A 21946-nucleotide genomic window follows, 5' to 3' on the forward strand; every position below is an offset into this window, starting at 1 on the left:
TGGGGGCCAGAGTGGAGGCTATATAAGTTGTTTAAATAGGGTGCAAACCCTAAAATTTAGGGTTTTATTCAGACAGATCTACTCGTCGAGTCGGGGCTTCCGTCTCGTCGAGTAGACTCTTCCACCGCGTCCAAGATTCACCCCTACTCGACGAGTTTGGGGCCTTAACTCGTCGAGTCCCAGTATAAAAATGCAAAAATTAATATTTAAAATACGTACCGGGAACCGGGTGTTACAACGCTGAGGTGTACCCTTCACCACGTCATGGCCATCACAAAATCCCCTTTTTAAAATCTTTAATCACTAAAAACATAATGGAATTATTTAGCTGTAATAGATGTTACATAAAAAAATCTACTCCTCTATCCACCAAGTTAGTGAGGGCACTGCTAAACAAGGAAAGGTCGGAAGGGTCATGCGAAATGGTCAAAACGTTGTTTTTGCCTGCAAAATACTCATCACCTTGAGAAATACTTAGGACACCCTAAGAAATGACTATTTTAATATATATATATATATATATATATATATATATATATATATATATATATATAGAGAGAGAGAGAGAGAGCTAGGTTCAAATGTTGATTGACATTTATTGTGCGGACGTGTGGACAGTGTTATTCTGTGAGAATGACAAAGAAAATATGTTGTTTGATAATGTGAATACGTTCAATCTTACATAATTATTGTCATTATCACATATTCTTACTAATTAAATCGGCTATAAGGTTATTATAGACTTTTTATTATTATTCTCATTCTGTCAGAATGTTTATTGATTCGTATTCTGTAAGAATGAAAATTAGTGAAAAACGATGCGTGAGAACAAAAATGAATAAGAATTAGTGAGAATGCATGAAAATGATGATAGTTGTGTGAGGTTGAACGTATACACATTACTAAACAACCTATTCTCTTAGTAATTCTCGTAGAATAACACTGTCCACACGTCCGCACAATAATTGTCTATCCATATTATAACCTAGTCCGATATATATATATATATATATATATATATATATATATATATATATATATATATATATATATATATATATATATATATATATATATATATATATATCACAGTGACAAAAAATCATATTATATGCTAGTTTACATTTATACTAGTTATAAATAATAAAAATAACAAAAAATGACAAGACCACAATTTGTAGGGGACAAGAAGACTAAAGCACCCAACGAAATGCATAAAATACATTCACAAAATAAGATAAGATATATCACTAAATTGAAACATCCCAAAAATACGACCCAAAAATTTTGTTTAAATATTACTAAAAATCATATCATCAAATATCATACATACTAAAACCATAAGATGTGTAACTCAAAAGTCAAGTAACTGTGTCAAAACAAATACTGTATCAATCATATCAAAATATCTGGATAAAACTCCCAGGATAAAACTGAAGTTGTGGTGTGTGCCATGCCATCATCCCGAGCTCTTCCCCTTACTTGCGGAAGTACCTGAAAACAAACTGAAACTGTAAGCACAAAGCTTAGTGAGATCCCCCAAACTACCACATACCATACAATAACATATAAGCAACTACTGGGCCTTGCCCACTGCATCGGACCGAGTCCGGAACTAACCAGGGCCTTGCCCTCTGCTTCGGACCGGAGTCCGGAAACTGCATTGGACCGAAGTCCGGAACTAACCAGGGCCTTGCCCTCTGCATCGGACCGAAGTCCGGAACTAACCAGGGCCTTGCCCTCTGCATCGGACCGAAGTCCGGAACTAACCAGGGCCTTGCCCTCTGCATCGGACCGAAGTCCGGAATCTGACTGAACATAGCATAGCATAATCATAACTACTACATAGCACATATACTGCATACTGCATCGGACCGAAGTCCGGAACACATAACACAAAGACATGCTTGAATCACAGAGACATCAAGCACACTAAACTACTGCATCGGACCGAAGTCCGGAACTACTGCTAACTAAACGGACCGGCATTGTGGCCGTAGACCCGTTCCTACTGGAAGGAAACTCACCTCGTAACGCTGGCTGTCGAGATGCTAAATCTGAAACTGCCTGACCGCTGCTCCGGAACTCCCCGACTACAATTCCATAAACACTGAATCAAACACTGACAACTAATCTCAGGGTAAAATGACTATTTCACCCTTGGTCAAAGTCAACTTCCTGTTTGACCGGACTCGCCGAGTCCCTTATTTACTAACACTGACTTTAACTCACCGAGTCCCTTTCCCACTCACTGATTCACCCTGAACTCACAAGTCGAATAAAAACGGGGACTCGCTACTCGACTCGTCGAGTCCAAGAACAACTCGTCGAGTTCTGTCGTGCAGATTCCATACTGTTGAATTCTAAACCATTCCAGAGCATCTAACTTGTAGATCTGAGCCCCTGGAACCATCTGAACACGTAAAGTTGCTAACTTCACGTGTATCTAAGAAGGAATGAGGCTATTTCACTCAAACACTACTTTTCTCGGGGTGAACTCATCCGACTCGCCGAGTTGATGAACAACTCGTCGAGTCTAAGGCAATCTTCATTGGACTCGCCGAGTTGCTCATCCAACTCGTCGAGTCCACGGCTATCTTCATATGACTCGTCGAGTCAAGCATGGACTCGCCGAGTCCTTTCAGTCCCTTTTCCATACAAACCTGATTTGAGCCATGCAGCGGCTCCAAATCACAGATCCAAGTTCCTAGGGCATGCTTATCACGTAAAGTTTCAAACTTTACGTGCATGCATAGCTTAAAGGCTTCAAATGTCCAAAACTAATCTCTTAATGGGATTCTAAGCTCAAAAGGGACATCAATCACAAACATGACTGAAACTTTACACTTCTAGAATGCAATGAGGGTCCAGATCTGAAGTTTCCATCCAAGGGGAGTCCATATCCCAAGCTTTGAATCATAAAAGGCTCCAAAGAAGGCATAACAAGCATAAAGAGGGTTTAATGGAGGAATAAGCAAGGTAATAACTTTATTACCAGAATATGAAGCTGATGAGGGCTAGTTCTTGGATCTCCTTCCTCTCCATTGCACCTTCTCTCTTTCCTTCACTTCTACCCTTCCAAGAATACACCAAAACACTCACAATCAAGAAGGAAGCACTCAAACTCACCAATGGAGGCTAGGGTTTCGAGGTGGAATGCTCTAAGGGTGCTGGAGGCTGGGATGGGGGCTATAAGGACGTTTAAATAGGGTGCAAACCCTAAGGGTTAGGGTTTCCTCCAGACTGGCCTACTCGTCGAGTCCAGGCGCGAACTCGGCGAGTAGATCACTTAAAATCCGCGTGCATCCTGGCATCTACTCGACGAGTTAGGGCTACTACTCGCCGAGTAGCTCTTCATAAAAGACATTTAAATAAATTAAATACGTACCAGGAACGGGGCGTTACATAAATAGTCCCCTACAGTCAAAATGGGAAGTGAATAAATATTGAGATTGTCTCGTAAATCGTCAAACAATATACATGGTTCACCATATGTCAACTCAAAGTCAACTGGTCAAAATCCATAAACCTACTGAGTCAACGCAGCCGAGTTAACTCGAAAATGGTTGAACCATGCGAGTATGCGGGGCATACTCTGAAGGTACGCTCAGCGTACACAAGCCTCGCATTGACTGCATTATGGGGACGTTGACCGAGTACGCGGGGCATACTCTCTTCTATGCGAGGGGTAATCTCGCAGAGCCCAAAACTTCAAAAAGTGCTTAATGGCTTAAGCACTTAAACCTAAACTTCAGATCCATGGTCTAAATGTACCCCAAAGTCATAAAGTCACCAACTTTATGACTTTAGACGTCTAAAAAGTCCTTAATACATGGTCTTAATTTATTAAGAACTTCTACAAGAAGCATGGAGCCAAACTAGCTAAAGGGACCTCATTTTTATGGCTTAGAACCCTTCCTAGGGTCTGAAAGGACAACCGAAAACGTACAAAACAAAACATGCATAACATTGGGACTTTTGGGACAAGAAGAGCATCATAAAGCTATCAAAATGAGATCCAAGCAAATGAAGAATAAAGGTAGCAACTTTTCACCTTCTGGAGCTTCCCAAGAAGGTGATAATCCAAGATCCACAAGCTTGTTTTCCCTTTAATCTCCTTGATGCAACTCCTTCTTCTTTAAGCACACAAAGGACACACTTTTAGCTCAAAACACTCTCTTATAGTGTAACACCCTGAATTTAGAAGGTCGGAAAAGAGAAGAAAAACCTCAAATGAGGAAGTGACTCGTCGAGTAGATGGGTGGCTCGACGAGTAGGAGCGCGATTTGGTCGCGGGTTTAGTGACCTACTCGACGAGTCTGAAGACTGACTCGACGAGTTGGCCAGGTTTGGGGAAAAACCCTAAATGCGGGCCTTGTACCCTATTTAAGGAAGATTATCGCCTTCATCAGCCCCCTTGATACTCTCTCAAGTCCAGAACGAAAACCCTAGAGCCTCCCTTGAGTTGTGAGCAAGGTTCTAAATAACGTAAGACGTGACTTGGCGGTAATGTCAAGCCTCAAGCTTTTTTGAGTCGTGGCGAGCCATGTCGTTTGTAAATCGTGACTTAAGGCGGAAATTTTGTATATAATTAATAATTATATATATATATTTTCTACTATTATTCATCTTTATATACATATGTGACTTAAGGCGGCATTTTGTCAAAGCTTGGCGGCAAGTACAAGCCTTGGAGTCATGGCGCGCCATGGCGGAGCCGTGGCGAGCTTTTTAGAACATTGGCTGTGAGTCATTTTGAGAGTTTTGGAGCACTCTTGAAGCTTGGAGGAACAAGAAGAAGGTTGGAGGTTCAAGGAGGAAGGAGTAGATCCAGAAGATTCACTCCATTTGCTGCTCATTTTGGTAATCAAGTTCCTTCCTTGACTTCTAGTTTGTTAGATCTCTTTATGTCCCTTTTTATGAAGTTTATGGACCAAGAATGATTTCTTGTGGGATTTGGACGTCCCTAAGCTAGATCCTTTCAGATCTAGGACTATTCGGAGTAATTAAGGCATAAAGGTGGAGGCTTTATGCCAATAGAACTCTCCATGCAAAGTTTAAGAAGTTGTTATGGCCTTTTGAGCAAAAAGGGCCATGCATGGACGCAAAGGTATTAGCTTTGCGTGTTATTTCGACCCTAGGAGGCTAGATCTGGGTCTTGGATGCCTTGTGCTTGACTGAAATCGTCTGAATAGAGTTGTACATAGAGGGACTCGGCGAGTCATGCCAGTTATTGCCCCAAAACCCTTTTGTTAAAGGGTATAAGTTGAATGGTTAGGGACGCAGCCAGTCTGAGTCCATAGTGGTCATGAAGTTCATCATACTCAACGAGTTCAAGGAAGAACTCGGCGAGTCTAAGGCAATCTCCTTAGTTTATGAGTATGGATTCGACGAGTTGTTCATACAACTCGGCGAGTCACAGCCTAGACACATTCTTATGTGGATGATGAACTCGACGAGTTCAAGGTCGAACTCGGCGAGTCGGATGAAGATGGTCCCGATTGTATGGTTGAATGAGAACCCGTCGAGTCCTTGCTAGACTCGACGAGTGGAGTTGGGGTTGTATGGGGTTGGAGGAGTATGGACTCGACGAGTTGGTAGACCAACTCGGCGAGTCAAGTCAACTGGAGGTTGAATTTGACCGTTGACTTTGACCAAGTTTGACCAGGGTTGACTTTTGGAATATTGTGGTCTAAATGTTACTTTGGGTATTGATAGTTCGGGGAGCCGAAGGATCAGCAGTTCAGAAGTTGTCGGTTAGCAGTCAGAAGTGTTCAGCTAGTCTTCAGCAGTGCGAGGTGAGTCTCCTCACTGTGTGCATGGGTCTACGGCCACAATGCCGACCTATTATGTTTATGCTTATGGTTATGTGTAGTAGGAAGACCCGGGGGTTAACCCTAGGCACTTATTGTGATTTGTTCGGATTTAGATCCGTTACCGGGGTTAGCCCGATGCAGTTTATATTTTCCGGATTTCGGTCCGATGCCGGGTGATACCCGAGGCAGTATTGCATGTGTAGTTATACTTGTTGTCTTTGTGATACTTGTATGTGCTTGGTAGGGAGGTGAGTCGGGCGAGGTCCCGTATCTCATCACTAGCCGAGTAGGGACGGGGTTTCGTATCTCATTAGTAGCAGAGCAGGGATGATGCCCGAGTTAGGAGGGAGGTGAGTGTGGGCGGGCGCCCGTATCTCACTATCAGCAGGAGCGTGGACGGGGTTCCATGACTCACCAGTAGCAGGACAGGGGTGGGGCCCAAGATAGGCGAGGCCTTAGATCAGTAGTACAGTAGAGTATGTTAGCTTTATGATATGTGTCATGTTATATGCTTGTATTGGTTAGTAGCGGGCGAGGCCCAGAGACAGGCGGGGCCTAAGAGAATAGATATGTATACCGAGCGGGGCTCGATGCCAGGCGGGGCCTGATGCCGGGCGGGGCCCGATGCCGGAGCTAGTCCGATGCCGGGCAAGTCCCGATGCAGCGGGCGGGGGCCTGGTATGTGGATATGTATGTGGTATGTGGTAGGTTGGGGAACTCACTAAGTTTCGTGCTTACGGTTTTTAGTTTTGGTTTCAGGTACTTCTGGTAGCGGAGGGAAGAGCTCGGGATGATCGCATGGCACACACCAAAGAAGTTTAGCCTGGGATGTTTACTCTGATAAAATGAACAAGTGTTTTGAAAAGATACTCTGATTTGTTATATAACCCTTTTAGTATGTTTGAAATGATTTGATACTATGCTTTAGTAATGTTTTAAAATGAAATTTTTTGGTCATGATTTTTGGGATGTTACAAGTTGGTATCAGAGCCTTGGTTTGAGGGATTCGGATACACTCTCGGGTGTGTCTGAACTCAAACTGAGGACTTGGTATGAAGGTTTTCAAAGGAAAATCATTTTTGTAAAAGAGCTTTGAGAAAAAGAAAAAGGATTTTGAAAAGAGAAAAGGGGTGTGGTGCATGCAATCAGCCGAGCTCAAGTAAGTTCTCCCAAATTACCCATACAAGTTTATGTTATGATATGTGTATTAGAACTGCATGCTAGATTAGGACTAAGGATCTAGGAAGATGCCTTATGTGCCTGCTTTATGTATATGAGCTTTATGAATTGCATGCTAGTACAGATTTCTGATTAAAGGATAAAACAACTTGATTGGATTATGTGGCTAGTTTTCCCAATCCCGAATGTTGCTTGCTTTGTGCTATTAGGAGTTCTAGTTATCTCTAATTAACTAGTAAACGAATATGTTAAGTTACATATTGCAAGGACTAAATAACTTTTAGAAGGTTAGGTCTAGCCCTATTTCGCAGCTCTTGTATGAGTCTAACCGTTGTAGGGTAGGAACTCTCATTCGAAGAATCATCTAGTCTAAGCAATATGTAATGGTATTCGCGAGTTAGTTAAGGGGAGATAACAGGGACTTCTTATGCAGCTGATGGCAGTTAGTGAGTTGGAGGTTACCCTAGGGCAAGCCTAGGATGAGAGTAATGCTGGGAGCAGTGTTAGTAGTAGTGAAAGGGACTTGGTGTAGTCGAGGCAATTCTTGAGGAAAGTACAGATAGATGTGGAAGGTAGTAGGGGCTCATACTACTGAAAGCAGAGGATCCGTACTCGATTCAAGAAGGGCTGAGATGAAACCGAGGAACTGGTAGTGTGAGTGTGATCGCTCAGTAGAGATGTGTATGCTAATGGTAGTTATGATATGCTGCAGAATGGTGACACTACGGGGTAGACCAGTTGGCAGAACAGGCTCGGGTTCAGGGACCGAGCAGCTCGAGGAGCGGATGAGGGAGTTTGTATCAGCCGAGGTTACGTGCAGTATTCTAGATCAGACTCCTGTGATCTTAGCGTACTCCCATGTACGCTCAACGTACAACTCCTGCTCAAAAATTACATTTTGCCACTAGGGCTTCATAGGGCTACATCTTTACAATCTAAAGACCAAAATGACATAATTTAAAACCAAATGAAGGATTTGAAAATACCTGAAACTCGGGATGTTACAAATCTATAGTGGTTGAGCTTATGAACCAACGTGTGCAATGTTTTACAAGATGTCATGTCGTGTGTTCAATAATTTCTTTAACATATTATGTTTGGTTAAGAAACATACTCATAGAATGCCTAGTAAAAACAATGCCCAAAATGGCTAAGATAATTGACTTCTTTCATGGCGAATTCACATGCATGAGATATTTCTATAAACAATGAGAGAATGGGGTATGTATGATATCTATCTATCTTTATCTATATCTATATTTGTACTATATTATAAAAGAGACATTTTTTCTTTTATCACATGCATTTAAAACTCCTATGACTTTTAGTTTATTTCTAATAATGATTATAAATTGGTTAATAAAATAAGTGCAAAACCTAAATTATAATCTTAATTTAACTAAACTTCAATATTAAATTAACATCTTTTACTTCTAATTAGAAAATCATGTCTTTAACTTTTAACATATTAAACTTAACTTATTAGTTTGGATATGCTCTTGTATATAAAACGTTGTCAATTTAAGGTCATAATTTTTGAATATTTTGTATAAAATACTTAAATACTTAATTTAAATATAACGTAAAAAATGTTGACTTAAATTGAAATTTCAATTAAACATAAAAGAAAACTCGAAGTTTATTTTGTAAATAATAATAAATGCAAAACCTAAATTTGTTTTATAAATAGTTAAAAGTCATAAATTATAATGTTAAATGTAACAAGTTAACTAAAAACTTTCCTAAAGTTATTTTATAAACATTAAAAGCTTCCAAAATAATTAGTTTAAAAATAACTTACAACAACAATACTTAAAAAGAACATTATATAAAAAAAATTATGTTGTTACCTTTAAAAACAAAATTAAATAATTAATGATAGAAATTAGAGACGATGACAAATGTAGCCAAATTCCTTAATTACTTCTCACTTAATAGCCAATTTTTTTGCAAATAGCCAAAAATAGCCAAGAAAACTGTAGGTTTTAAATCGTCTAGTGTTTCATACATGGTCTACGGTTTGAGGGTTTAGTATTAAAAAATAAAATCATTTGCACATATGAAAGCCTAGGTGAAAAAATAACCTATGGTATGCTCTCTACTAACTACGTTTTTCGAAACCGTAGGTGATAAAAACTACCGTTCTCTTCGAATAACTATTGTTTCCTTCTAAAAACTATTGTTTCATATGAATAACTAGTGTTTTGTTCTTGGCTTTCAATTTTTTTTTCGATCAAACTATGGACTCCATCTAAAATACCTACATTTACTTACAACTATATCACTATACAAGTTCGAAAAAAAAACATATGGAAAAAAAGTTAACGGAAATCGTAGAATTCTCTAGCTTCAAAGAATAGAAAATATATGGTTGTTCGGATCTTGCATTGAGAGAGTTTTCTCTAGCAAAGAATGGATAATGGCCCAAATGGAAAATTTTAACTTTATATATTATGAACTAATGAGCCGTCAACTAGTGGACAGACTTTGAAACAGTAGCCCAATGCTCCCAAACCGTAGTTCATTTAACCTCCTTATGACCAAACCGTAGGTTTCTTGATGAAACCGTAGTTTTCCTTAATTATCTACTATTTCATTGGCTAATTTTTACTAAAGGCTAATTTTGGGCTATTTAATGAAAAGTAATTAGAAAACATGGTTATTTTTGTCATTCTCTCTAGAAATTAAAGTGTTAAGCAAATAAGTTTTTAAAACATTAATTAATCATAACAAAAAACTATAAATAACATTAAATCATACAAGTTTTAATAGATGTCTATGGTCTACATTATCATATCACTCAAAATAATAAATGTTTTATATAAAAGTTAACAACAATGTCATTCTCATATTTAACAAAAAACATATATTTGTATATTTTTTAACTATATAGGTATTTTGCGCAAGCATAAGGTAAGCAACTTCATTGCTTTGGTGATAAATGAAGGAAACCCATTATGGAAACAATATCCACAAACACTTGCACCAGACACAATGAGCCAAATTTAGTGGAGGGCACATATAGTGAAATGTGATGGTCATGGAAACCCATGGGTTGATGCATGAAAAATGCGTTTTTCATTGAAATAATCATGCAAAAATGCATTTTACACATCCAATTGATTAACAATATAAGATATATCACTAATAATGAGACAAGCCAAAATCCAATTAAAATTGATATGTAAGAGAAACATATACCCTTAAATTTTACTACCCGTAAAACAACTTACATATTTCTTTTTGACCGGATCCAATGGACTTTGTTGTATTAACTTGTACTTAAGCTAAGAGTAAACATACCTACATTGCACCCGATTCAAAGGCAAAACAAAGTGGAAGTTTTGCTTTACAAAATTACAACTCAACTCTTGCACCTTTACAACACCTGCAAAAAAATAATCATCTCTTCAATTTCCAACTTTGTATGTAGAAAACAGGATATATATATATATATATATATATATATATATATATATATATATATATATATATATATATATAAGCTTGTAAAGAAGTCTATTTACATGATTAGTAACTAGTTTGTACTGGATGAACACCATTTCTTCTTCTCCTCCATATCTAACCTCTTCACAAGTCTATTTACATGATTCCGGAATTCCATATATAGATCTTTTGATTTTTTAGCTCTCATATATTCTTTTGTTCCTAAATGCACCACCATTAACTTGTCTCCTGTTTTTTTGTTCTGGTATTGGGATTTCAAGAAGGTCAAAGATCAATAAAGAACAAACACAAAAGATAAAAAGTTGAGACGTGAATTATGTTGAACTGTTGTTTACTCCTACTTATAGAAAGAAAAGTAAAAAACTTTCACCTCAGACTTTGGCTGCAGGATCTGCATTATGTTGAAAGTTTCAGCTCTAAGCATGTCTTCAGCTATTACCCATGGCCTATGGGAAATTAAGTGATTTGAATTGCTTATAAATTCAGAAAATGAAAGCAGGAAATTAAGTAATGGTTACCTTCCAGAAAAAGTAGATACAATAAAGTGATTTGGATTGCTTATAAATTCATGTATCCTCTTCAGCTTTTGTTTGCTATCCACAATAATTACTCCTCTTGCATATGGTTCAGTTGACAGGCTTTGAAAAACATAAGTATGTGTTGTGATTGAAGTTTGTTCATATATGAAGTCCTTCATCAAGACTGGAGATAGATCTTTCTCCAGATTCTCTAATATTATGAAATGATGAGATTCAGTTTCTTTGACACCTCCCATGTCTCTGTCCTGATCAATTAGTTCAGTCTTGAATCTTCCCTTCTCTATCCTTGCAAAAACAGATTATAATAAGTTCTTCAAAAACCAAGATTTAAAAGATAGAAATTTAAAAAGGATTCAAACCTTCAGAGAATCCACCAAAACAACTGTCTACATCACCACTAAATTCCTACAAATCAAGGAGAGAACCATTTACATATTATTACAAGAAATCACAAACTGCAAGAGAAAATGTCATGTACTGAAGAACTTACCTGTAACTTGTTAAGAGTTTGGTTTGAGCTTGTTTTTCTGGACAGAAATGGAGTCTTGGGTGTGAGACTAGATTGAGAAGAGAGTTTTTCCATCACAAGCTTTGCAAAGTCAGTAACTCTGGGATCAGGGGCACCAGACATAATGAAGCATATATCAACAATACTTTCTGCAGTTACGGTGCCTTCACCAGGGCCATGTTTCCAGCATAGTAAATAAGTGCATACGCACTTCTCAGGTTTATGCTCTTTGTAGCAAACCTATCCAGTGGATAACAGCAAACTATGAACAAAATGGGAAGAACAATTGCTTGCCTAAATAAACAAAACAGAACTAGTAATATGCATTTTCGAATCTGTCTATCTACTGATATGAATTCGGAAGTTGTGGTGATTGGTGAGTGATTTCTTAAACAGAAGCTTCTTCTTCTAGTTAGTTTTATTCAGATTAAGTAAGAAGAGCGTTCAATTTGGGACAAGAAGGCTACGGATGAGTAATGGAACGAGAGAATTTTAACGTCTCAGTATGATTTATGTCAGATAAAGGTATCGAAATTGGACGAAGATGATACTGAAATGATTAGTGAGAATAGAATGCGATTGTCTACTTGTTCGAACAGGTGATCGAAAACATTGTGAAATTACTGCGTATTTGCCCTAAAGTATAGGTAAGATACATACACCATCAACAATGGCGTCGAAGTATCGAATTGATCCATCGCCTTTATAAGTAGCACACACCGTCATGCCTTCGATCACTGTGGAGCACTCGTTCTCCTCGACCGGCACGGACACCGGACGAAATCGACGGAGAAATTCTTCCAGTTCATCGTGTTTGGAGAAATTACCCATAGAGAATACCTCATCAGCGTCGCCTGACTTGAAATCCTTGAACTTGACGCGCAGCCGCTTTCCATTTTCGAGAACGACGCCGGAGGTGTACCACGCATCGTCGTTCTTCGATCGGTAGTCAAGGTTGTAGATTACCTTTCCGTCGCCGGAAATCGTCATTAGCGGTGGAAGGTGGTGTCGCTTGGGAACATGCCACAGTCTGATGTATGTGGGTCCCAGCCGAACAAATTCCAGTTTTGGCAAACCCGAGTTTGCCTGAATAGTTAACGAGTCGACGCAAGCGAGTCAAGTAAAATGGTTTTAATTTTGACTTCGTTTAACGAATCATTAGCAATTGGCAAGTAACCGATTTCACATGCCACATAAAACATCAAGTTTTGATTTATGTTGTTCATTATTAAATCATTTGCTAACCACCTTTTTTATAAGCTGTAAATATGTAAAAATTACATAAACCATATTAAATAAATGTTCTAATGAATAGTCAATTCATATCAAATCATTTAGGTGTATTTGGTTCACAGTTTCAACTTTCAAAAGAATTTGAAAGTAAGTTCAAAGTAAAAATTGTGTTTGTTTTACAAAATAAAAAGAATTGGAATTATTGATATTCCATTAAATTTTGTGGTCGAAGAAATTAGTTATTATTTGGCTGACAAAATTTTTAAATGCAATTTCTTATATTTTATTATAAATACAAAAAAACATAATTTATCAAACTACAATCGAATTGGATTGGTAAAAACTTATGAAATGTAGTAATTTTAACTTTTAAGAAGTGATACGTAGGTTATCTCAAATTTTATTTTACTCGGCCAATATATTTTATGAAAACAACAAAACCAAATTTGTATTAGCTTACATGGTTTTTCTTTTATAAAAGAGCTTGATAAACTTGAGTAACTTATAAATCGAGCATTTCATGATTTTCCATTTTAACTAACTAGTTCCATTCCTATAATTAGAGTTAGAAATAAATGATCTATAAACTTTTATAACATCTGCAATCGGAGGCAATACATGGTTCGAACTGGACTTGCCCCCTTAGCATCAATGGCGATTATGAAGTCAACATATTAAGGAGGAAATTAGACAGTTGCTGTTCTGTTGATATCGGGAGGTTCGAATGGGTGAAGGAGATTCCAATCAAGGTGTCGACTTTTATATGACGAGCAAAACAAGGGCGCATTCCGACATCTGTCACTTTATCGCAAAGAGGTGTCAATATAACCTCCACAATGTGTCATCAATGTGGAGAGGTAGAAGAAACATCAGATCACATGTTGATTCAATGCTCTTACACAAAAACGATGATGAAGTGGATATTAAAATTGTGTAACATTCAACCTGCAAACTTTTCCTTAGTTCATGACACACTTGACTACACATCCAATTGGGGAAATTGCCCAAAGAATAAAAGGATATTGCTGTGAATTTTCTATGAAACTATGTGGAGTATTTGGAAGTCACGAAATGACAGAGTGTTCAATAACAAAAGGCTGCAACCGACGAAATTGGTGGATATCATTATGTCGACGTTGTTCATTTGGGTCAAATATAAAGGAAAAACCGATTCGATTAGATGGTCAGAGTGATGTCTAAACCCTTTTATCGGGTTGTAATCTTTTTATTTTCCTTGTTTTTGCTTTGGCTTCATTTCTTTGCTGTACTTTTCCTTAGCAACTTGCTGGGGCTCTCTTTTTTTTTTTAATATAATTCTCCGTTTGCCGGTTCAAAACAAAATATGATTTATTACCCCGTTATATTATTATCAAATGTAGTATGACTAATAATGAGATATTGCGGGAGTAAAAAGTAAATATTAAGGATTCATTAATGTGCTTTGGCAAATGTACATAAGATAAGTTGTAAGTCTTTATTGTATATTATGAGTGTTATTTATATCCTTTATATATGATAACTTACCAAGACATTGTAATTTAAATTGTGTTCTTAGGTAGAAAGAGATATATTATCTTTGATTGAAGATATGGAATCGATCTCCGATAAACATTAGTTTTCTAGTTTGGATTAATGATATGTTTCCATGATTTTGATGTTGAATGATGTTTAGGTGTTGGATTATATTTTATTGACATCACGTAACACGAGTAATTGTAACACCTCTCATATATATATGGACAATTTGAAATGGATTTTAACAAAAACTTGTAAAGATCCAATCCAACTTTATGTAAAAATGGAAGCCCCATTTCAAGAAAACGTTAAAGCAAATTAATTTTTTTAAAAGTATCAATATAGACACACATTAAATAAGTCTATAAGTTATCTCAAGCACAAAGTTGTATTCAATATGGTTTGTGTAACCATCTCTTATTCTCAAATCGTATTATGGTATTTGTTTCTAACTTGACTTGATGTTAAAATAGTAAATTCAGTTGGGAAAATAACCTTTTTCCATCTTCAAAACTTATTTAAGGGAAAAAACATTACATTATAAATTAGACACTATGATAGAGATCAAGTCAAGATAAATAGTGCATATACAATGAATCCAACACATAATATAAACATACATACCCAAATACCCAGGTCCACTCTAACTTACAACTCAATGTCCTTCACTTTATAAGAGACTCCCAAGGTCTATCATTAAGGGTCCAGTATATGTCCTTTGCCTCCTAAAGGAATCATTGGTTTATAAAGGGTTTGATGGTTAAATGGAGCTTGTTGCATAGCTAATATAAACCACATCAAATAAATAAAGCTTAATCATCATATACAAGGTAACATTTGAACCATCACACGTATACCATACGAAGCGCTAGACCTTTTAGAATGCCAACATAAGTTCTTTCTAGCTTCTTTAGATGCATATCAATGTCTTCTTTAAGTGTTTGGACCATAATATTCTCTCACCCATATCCATTTGTCATGATTTATGCACTAAAAATGGCCTTTTAGAAATGGTAACTGGTTTTAAATGTCACCATCTCTAAACTTGTTTTATTATTTAAAACTTATTTGTAAGAATGCACAAATGGTACAAATAGTAAAAAGAGTAAATTACAGAAATTGTCATTGTGGTTTGATCGAATTCTCAGTTTTGGTCCCTAAGTTTAAATATTGATAGGTTACATCCCTGTGGTTTGTGAATATTGCACAGCATGTCCTTGCTCCATATAAAAAGACCAAATTACCCTTTCTTACTTTTGTCTTTTTTTAAACTATATATATATATATATATATATATATATATATATATATATATATATATATATATATAGGGAAGGGTTATTTGGAAAACAAAAAAACCCTAAAAAAACTCTAAAAATCATAAAAATACATAAAAAAAATACTAAGAGATCACAAAACTTTTTTTTTAAATTTTTTTATAGAAAAATCGTAGGTTTTTTAATAAAATCGCTAAAACAAAATAAAAAATCAATTTTTTTTTAAATTGGTTTTTTTTTCAAAAAAATTTTCAGCGAATTTAAAGTAAAAGCTGCGATTTTTTCATTAAAAAAATTCAAAAATAAAAGTTTTGTGATCTCTAAGTATTTTTTTATGCATTTTTTTTATTTTTAGGGTTTTTTGTTTTCCATAAAACCTATATATATATATATATATATATATATATATATATATATATATATATATATATATATATATATATATATATATATATATTATAGATTTTATTTTAATAAAATTAATATAGATTATTTAAAAATTATTTTTATTTTTTTAAATCAATTATCTAAGTTATATAAAATCACATTATTATTTCTTTTAAGATTTATTTATTTATCTTTCTTTTGGTGATTTAAATTTTTTTTAATATTTTTGATGTTTTATTTGAATATATTATTTGATGTTGTTCTTTTTTTACTTTTTTTTTTGTTTACATTATATAATGATTTTCTTTTACGTTTTGTTCAAATAGACAAATTAAAATAATAACCCAGATATTTTTGACGTTTTAATTGAATATATTATTTGATGTTGTTTTTTAACGTTTTGTTCGTTTACATTATATAATGATGTTTTTTACGTTGTGTTTGAATAAACAAATTAAAATAATAAACCGGATAACTATAAATCGTCCAATATAATTGTTTAATGTTGTTTTTTATATGTTTTTTGTTTACATCATTCACTAATATGTTAGTGTCGGTTCTTTTATTTAGTTTTAAGAGGTTTTATGGTTTTATGTATTTTTCGTTTACAACATTCGTTTATATGTCAGTACTTCTTCATTTATTGCCTAAATAATTATATTTTTTCATATAAATATTTTTGAAAAATAACAAAAGTAAGACTATTCATTCTAATATATATATATATATATATATATATATATATATATATATATATATATATATATATATATATATATATATATATACTAGCCGTTTACCCGCGCCAAGCGACGGGTGTAAATTGTTTTTCCAGAAATTAATTTCTAGAGACGATTAGCTAATGTGTACAAATAGGTAGTACATCTAAACAATTATCAATAAACAAATATTAAATATTAATGTATACTTTAAAAATCTAATATTTTAGGACCGGTATTTCCTTTTACTAACATTGTAAGTCCGATTTCATTGTGTTGCACTTATTAATTCATAGCGTTTTTGTTAATCAATTTATACTTGGGTTTAAATATTTTTCTTAAAATGTTAACCGTAAAAAAGAAATGATTAATAAAAGTAAAACCAAGATAAATATATTTAACGACATAGTTTTTTGAGGATTTAAAAAAGGTTCCTATAACAAAATTTGAGGACAGAACAACTATTATAGAAGCAGAAACATTTGACTTCAAATATGAAAGACTTGCAAATTTCGTTCTCCAATCTAATAATGTACAATGACATATCCCATACCACATTGTTTCTTAAATCAATATCCAACTTCTTTTGCCCAATGTGCTTACAAAGTACAATACTGAAATAAGATAAAATAAATTGAAATTAATACAATGTTGTGAAATAAAATTCAAATGCTAGAATACTCAAATACCAATCAATTGATAAATAGGATAAATGCAAGATACAACAATAGCAATGTACATTCATTAAAAGTGCTTAACTTGGGTGGAGTTTTCTACACAGAGGTGCTTGCATTCTAGTTTATTTCAAAACTCACTTTCAACAAGCTTAACAATGATGCTCATAAATGCGGTCAAAACATTGGTGTTGTTTTCATCATCGGAAGTGGTGTTAAAAAGTGTATCCAAAGTGGTGATTCATTTGGTTGGAAGTCATTTTTCCAAACTTTAGACTGCACCACATAGTTGTGTTAGTTTATTGGAATTCAAATTGAAAATTTCCAATAGACTTTATCAAAATAAATTTATTTTATATTGTAATAGCAAGTTACTTCCAATTTAGCAACATATAAATGGTTATTTTTTGTAATTTTGCCCTTCTATTTTTTCAATATATGTAATGATGGAATTTTGTTCTTTTGGTAATAAAATAACAAAATTGAATTCCTTTAACCCTCACTAAAGAACGGTACAATCCAAATCTTTCACACGAATCCTTTTGAAAGATAGTTACTCTAAAAATAACGCTTGTTTGCTATTATTCATTCCAATGTTCAAAACAAAAATGACAACTTAATAAAAACAATCATAGCACCAACAAAAATCCTATCAACAATACTATTTTCTACTTATTTTCTAAAGTTTATTGTTATGTTTTGTTTTTTTTTCTGGGAAATACTTAGAAAAGATATAGAAAATCTGTTCTAGTTACATTACAAGGCTATTTTCTTGCCAATTTTCCTTTCGTAAGGAAAATATGCAGAAAATCCAATTTTTTGGAGTCCAGTGTTATCTTCTAAAGTTGTTTTCGTAATTTTCATTTCTAAAAAACTACTAAAAATCCTATTTTTCTGAAAATACCATGTTATTTTCGGCATGTTTTCTAAAAGTTTTTTTAGTTATTTTTTTTTTCAGAAAATATGAAGAAAATCCAATTTTTTTCAAAAGTATAATGTTATTTTATAAATATTTTCTATGTTTTTTTTTGAAATTTTTGTTTTTTTTTCCTGAAAAATAAGCAGAAAATCCAATTTTCTAAAAGTACGATGTTATTTTCTGCATATTTTCTAAAAATCTTTTGCCTTTTTTTTTTGGAAAATATGCAGAAATCCCATTTTCTAATTGTAGAATGATATTTTCTACATAATTCTTTTTTCGCAATTTGCATCTTTTCCTAGTAAATATTATATAAAATGAACATTATAATGAAAAAATATATTCAAATACATAAGATAGATTTCAAACCTTTTTGTTCAAGCATTTAAGTTCTTCATCTGTAGCCAAATCCCAACCATGTCCTAGCTGAAAAATCATAAAAAAGGTGAAGTTAATATACAAACAAAAAAAATTGAGTTAAAAAAGACAATGTGATTAACCTACAATTGGTAAATGGTGAAAGTAAGAAAAAGTTTCTCATCTGCTGATCGAGGTCGTTGTCTCAATCAAAAATAAACCAACTAACCTAAGTAGACAGGGTAAGTCGGGTCGAATCCACGAGGAGTTTGTGGTCAAACTTTGTGCTATAGTAGTCAATGAAAAAGAACTAATACTTGCAATTATCACGAAATTTTTTTTTAACTAAGATTTAAATAAAAAAAACTAGAAACTTTATATTGCAAAACGATCACCAATGAGAAAAACAAGGTTACTTCAGGTTTAGTGTCAGATGATTAAGACTCACGTGTTTATCATCCCTTAAATTCCAAATTAATTATGAAAACATAACTAAGGTCAATTAACATGCAATAAATAACTTTGGGCACACAATATGTTATCCCTACTAATTGTCTTACTCCCTATGTCTAAATGGATTAGGAACAATGAGTGGCTTGACAATATTATGTCTTATAATTACCAATTACAATGTTGAACATTTAATACTACAAGTTCAGAATAATGTATGTGGATTCTACTAGCCATCTTAATTCCTAAACTACTTGAATTCGGAATGATTAGTGAATTTAACAATGCACTATCTAAGTTGCAATATCACACAATAAGAAAAACCCAACTCCAATTATTGCAAATAAAACTTAAAACTTGAAGAATAGAACAATGATTGAAATTGATTGGAATAAAAGTAATAATCAAATCATGTTCATCCTAACATCCTACAACGTTCCCCGAAGTAACCCTAATGGTTTAGTCTTCCATAACAATCAAAAAGCACACAAATTGAATAAAAACAATGGAATTCATACTAAAATTCATAAGCAAACTTGAAATCATAAAACTAATAAAGTCTAATGATCAATCAATCATGGAACGATGAAACCTTGGAGAAAAAGTAATCAAATTTGGAGTTTGATGGAATTGATGACGATTCACCGGTTGAATGATCTTCAAACGTTGTTTGATGATGAACTTGGTGATTCGTAGCCTCAGATTCAGAAATTGATGATCATTAACGCATTTGGAGAAGATTAGAATGTGTTTGGAATCCTCCAAAACTGGGGAAAATCGCAGGGGAGAAGTCCTAAGTCGATTAGGGTTTAATCTCCCTTAAATAGGTGCTAAAAAATTGATTTTCGAGTTTTTTTCCGCGTCGGCGTCCTATAAGGCGTCTAAGACGCCTTATAGGACGCCGACGCGGAAAAAAACCCGAAAATCAATTTTTTAGCACCTATTTAGACGTCATATAGGACGTCTAGGCGTCCTTCGGGACGTTTTACATGTCTTCTGTCATCCTTGATTTACACTTGAAAATGGCCTAAAAAGGGTAGGCGTCCTAGGGGACGTCTTAGACACGTTCTAGGACGTCCCTCATCTTTGTTGCCCCTTTTTGGTGATGAAAACGGCAGAATCAGTAAAAACGCAAAACATGAAAGTTGTAGAAATTTTGTCTAGTTTCCAGAACTTCTTCTTTCATGTCAATCGGCGCTCTAGATCTTGAGATATCATCAAAACATTGAAGAGTTGTCAAATTTCTCAGCACCATTTTTCTTCATTCTTTTAGCAATTCGTCTCCCATACTTGTTAGCTTCATTTTGCTCGTTTTTCTTGCTGGTTTCGCCCACTTTAGCACTAAGTAGTTGTCTGCACATAATGTTCAACATTTCATCAAAGTAGTGCCATTCTTGGACAATTATGCATCAATTCAACATATTTATGACAATTTAGTACATTCATAAAATAGACTTATCATCTGTAGGAATAACGTGCATTTGATGAACCAAATCACACCATCAAATCTTCAAAGAAGTTAAAATAACACATTTTGCAAGAACCAAAAACCAAAAATAAAGTTGTTATATCCAAAAAGAAGAAAATGAGAGAACTTTTACCTGGTTTAGTAATAGAACCAAAAACCTAAATGACCATAGTAACAAGTAAATACTAAATAATAAAGATCATAAAAGAAAAAAAATATATAACAGTACATAAGTTATGCTTTTTTGAGTTTATCAACAATTAATAAGCAATTAAATAATAAATATATATATTGTATGTTCATTCTTACCTGATGAAAAAATCGAAAAGAGACAAAGACCACCCTGTCTCTACACTCCAGATATCATAAAAACTACTTGATATTTTTTACAATTAAGTAAACAGAGTCAGAGTATGGGAACATCAAGAATGGAATAGCAATTTTAATTTATATTGACGAAAACGCAACTACAAGAAGTTTTTTTTTTTTTTTTTATTGTTGCTTGAAATTTTTAGTGGATTGGAGAGGGGCATCTAGAACCGCATGGTTATAATTTGTTGTTTTTGTAACTGTTGTCTTGGGATTAGTGTCAACATAACTAAATCTAAGGCCTCGGGTAGATCACCAACACCATCAATCTTCAAGTGTTCATCTTTCCTATATCCCAAGCAACAATGAATGATGGTAATGTTTTAACCAAATTGATCAGTAATCTATAATACCTCATAGGTAGTTATTTGTCAGACTATATTTTACCTGATTTGTCATTACAACAAAATTCACACTCACATCCTTGCAATTTTTTTTATTTATTATTATTTTTTTTGTAGTTCTCTTTTAGTGCACACATCGGTATATGATGAACTTTCACTTGGTTGTCTAATAAAACATGCTCTTAACACAAAAGTGATTATTTTATCCATTGTGTTTCCTGTTGCTACCACCTGATTTCTGATGGATGAAAAAAATTTCAACTCCCTTAGCGTCCAAATCATTGACATGTACAGTAATATGATGTAGAAGTAGAATATATATAGAGAAAAAACAAAATGAAAATTATTAATAAATAAAATATGAAAGATATAACCAATAATAACTGAAAATAGTAACAACCTCTTTTATTAACACCATTAAGCAACATAAATATCTTTCCAAGAAATGATATGTTGCAATTTTTATGAAAATGGAATGGAATGGAATGATAAAAGAATGGTATTCATAGAATAAATGACACCATTCTGGCCAACATCCCCTCTATGAAAATGTAATGATGAATACTCACCCAAAAGTGGAAATTCTTTCACAACATAAGTCCATGTCTTCGAAAAGAAGCAGGAACTCCATGGCCTCTGCAAAACCATTAAATCCCAAATTCAATCAGGCCTAGTAAATAATTACTCTTTTACCCCTGTTTTCAACTTCCAGCAAAGTAAATTA

At 34.3% G+C, this 21946-nt stretch overlaps 1 protein-coding gene across 2 annotated transcripts; it reads right to left on the reverse strand.

Annotated features, from left to right (window-relative positions):
* Positions 1-1357: 1357 nt before the first annotated feature.
* Positions 1358-12640, reverse strand: LOC145125294 (uncharacterized). Of its 2 annotated transcripts, XR_013715916.1 has the most exons (8): positions 12171-12640; positions 11493-11750; positions 11362-11407; positions 10982-11282; positions 10834-10909; positions 10523-10704; positions 10299-10383; positions 1358-1494 (listed from the first exon to the last, which is right to left on the reverse strand). XR_013715916.1 is itself a non-coding variant. In XM_079060770.1 (7 exons), exons 1-6 carry the CDS (start codon positions 12498-12500, stop codon positions 10534-10536), a joined length of 1182 nt encoding a protein of 393 aa, XP_078916896.1. In that variant the 5' UTR covers positions 12501-12640; the 3' UTR covers positions 10116-10383; positions 10523-10533. The 2 variants fall into 2 exon arrangements, 1 of the variants encoding a protein (XP_078916896.1); XM_079060770.1 differs by lacking the exon at positions 1358-1494 and having other exon boundaries at positions 10116-10383.
* Positions 12641-21946: the final 9306 nt, after the last annotated feature.

This window comes from Lactuca virosa, chromosome 7 (genome assembly GCF_052849685.1).
Source record: "Lactuca virosa cultivar CGN04683 chromosome 7, Lactuca_virosa_CGN04683_v6, whole genome shotgun sequence".
NCBI lineage: Eukaryota > Viridiplantae > Streptophyta > Magnoliopsida > Asterales > Asteraceae > Lactuca > Lactuca virosa.

What these genes read in the sequence shown, in the direction of transcription:
- LOC145125294 (XM_079060770.1), bottom strand. Translation starts at nt 12,500, where the DNA reads ATGACGATTTCCGGCGACGGAAAGGTAATCTACAACCTTGACTACCGA. An exon ending in TCGACGCCATTGTTGATGGT is followed by an intron (nt 11,751 to 12,170) that starts GTATGTATCTTA and finishes TCCACTGGATAG; the next exon opens with GTTTGCTACAAAGAGCATAA. An exon ending in TCCTGCAGCCAAAGTCTGAG is followed by an intron (nt 10,705 to 10,833) that starts GTGAAAGTTTTT and finishes TCCCAATACCAG; the next exon opens with AACAAAAAAACAGGAGACAA.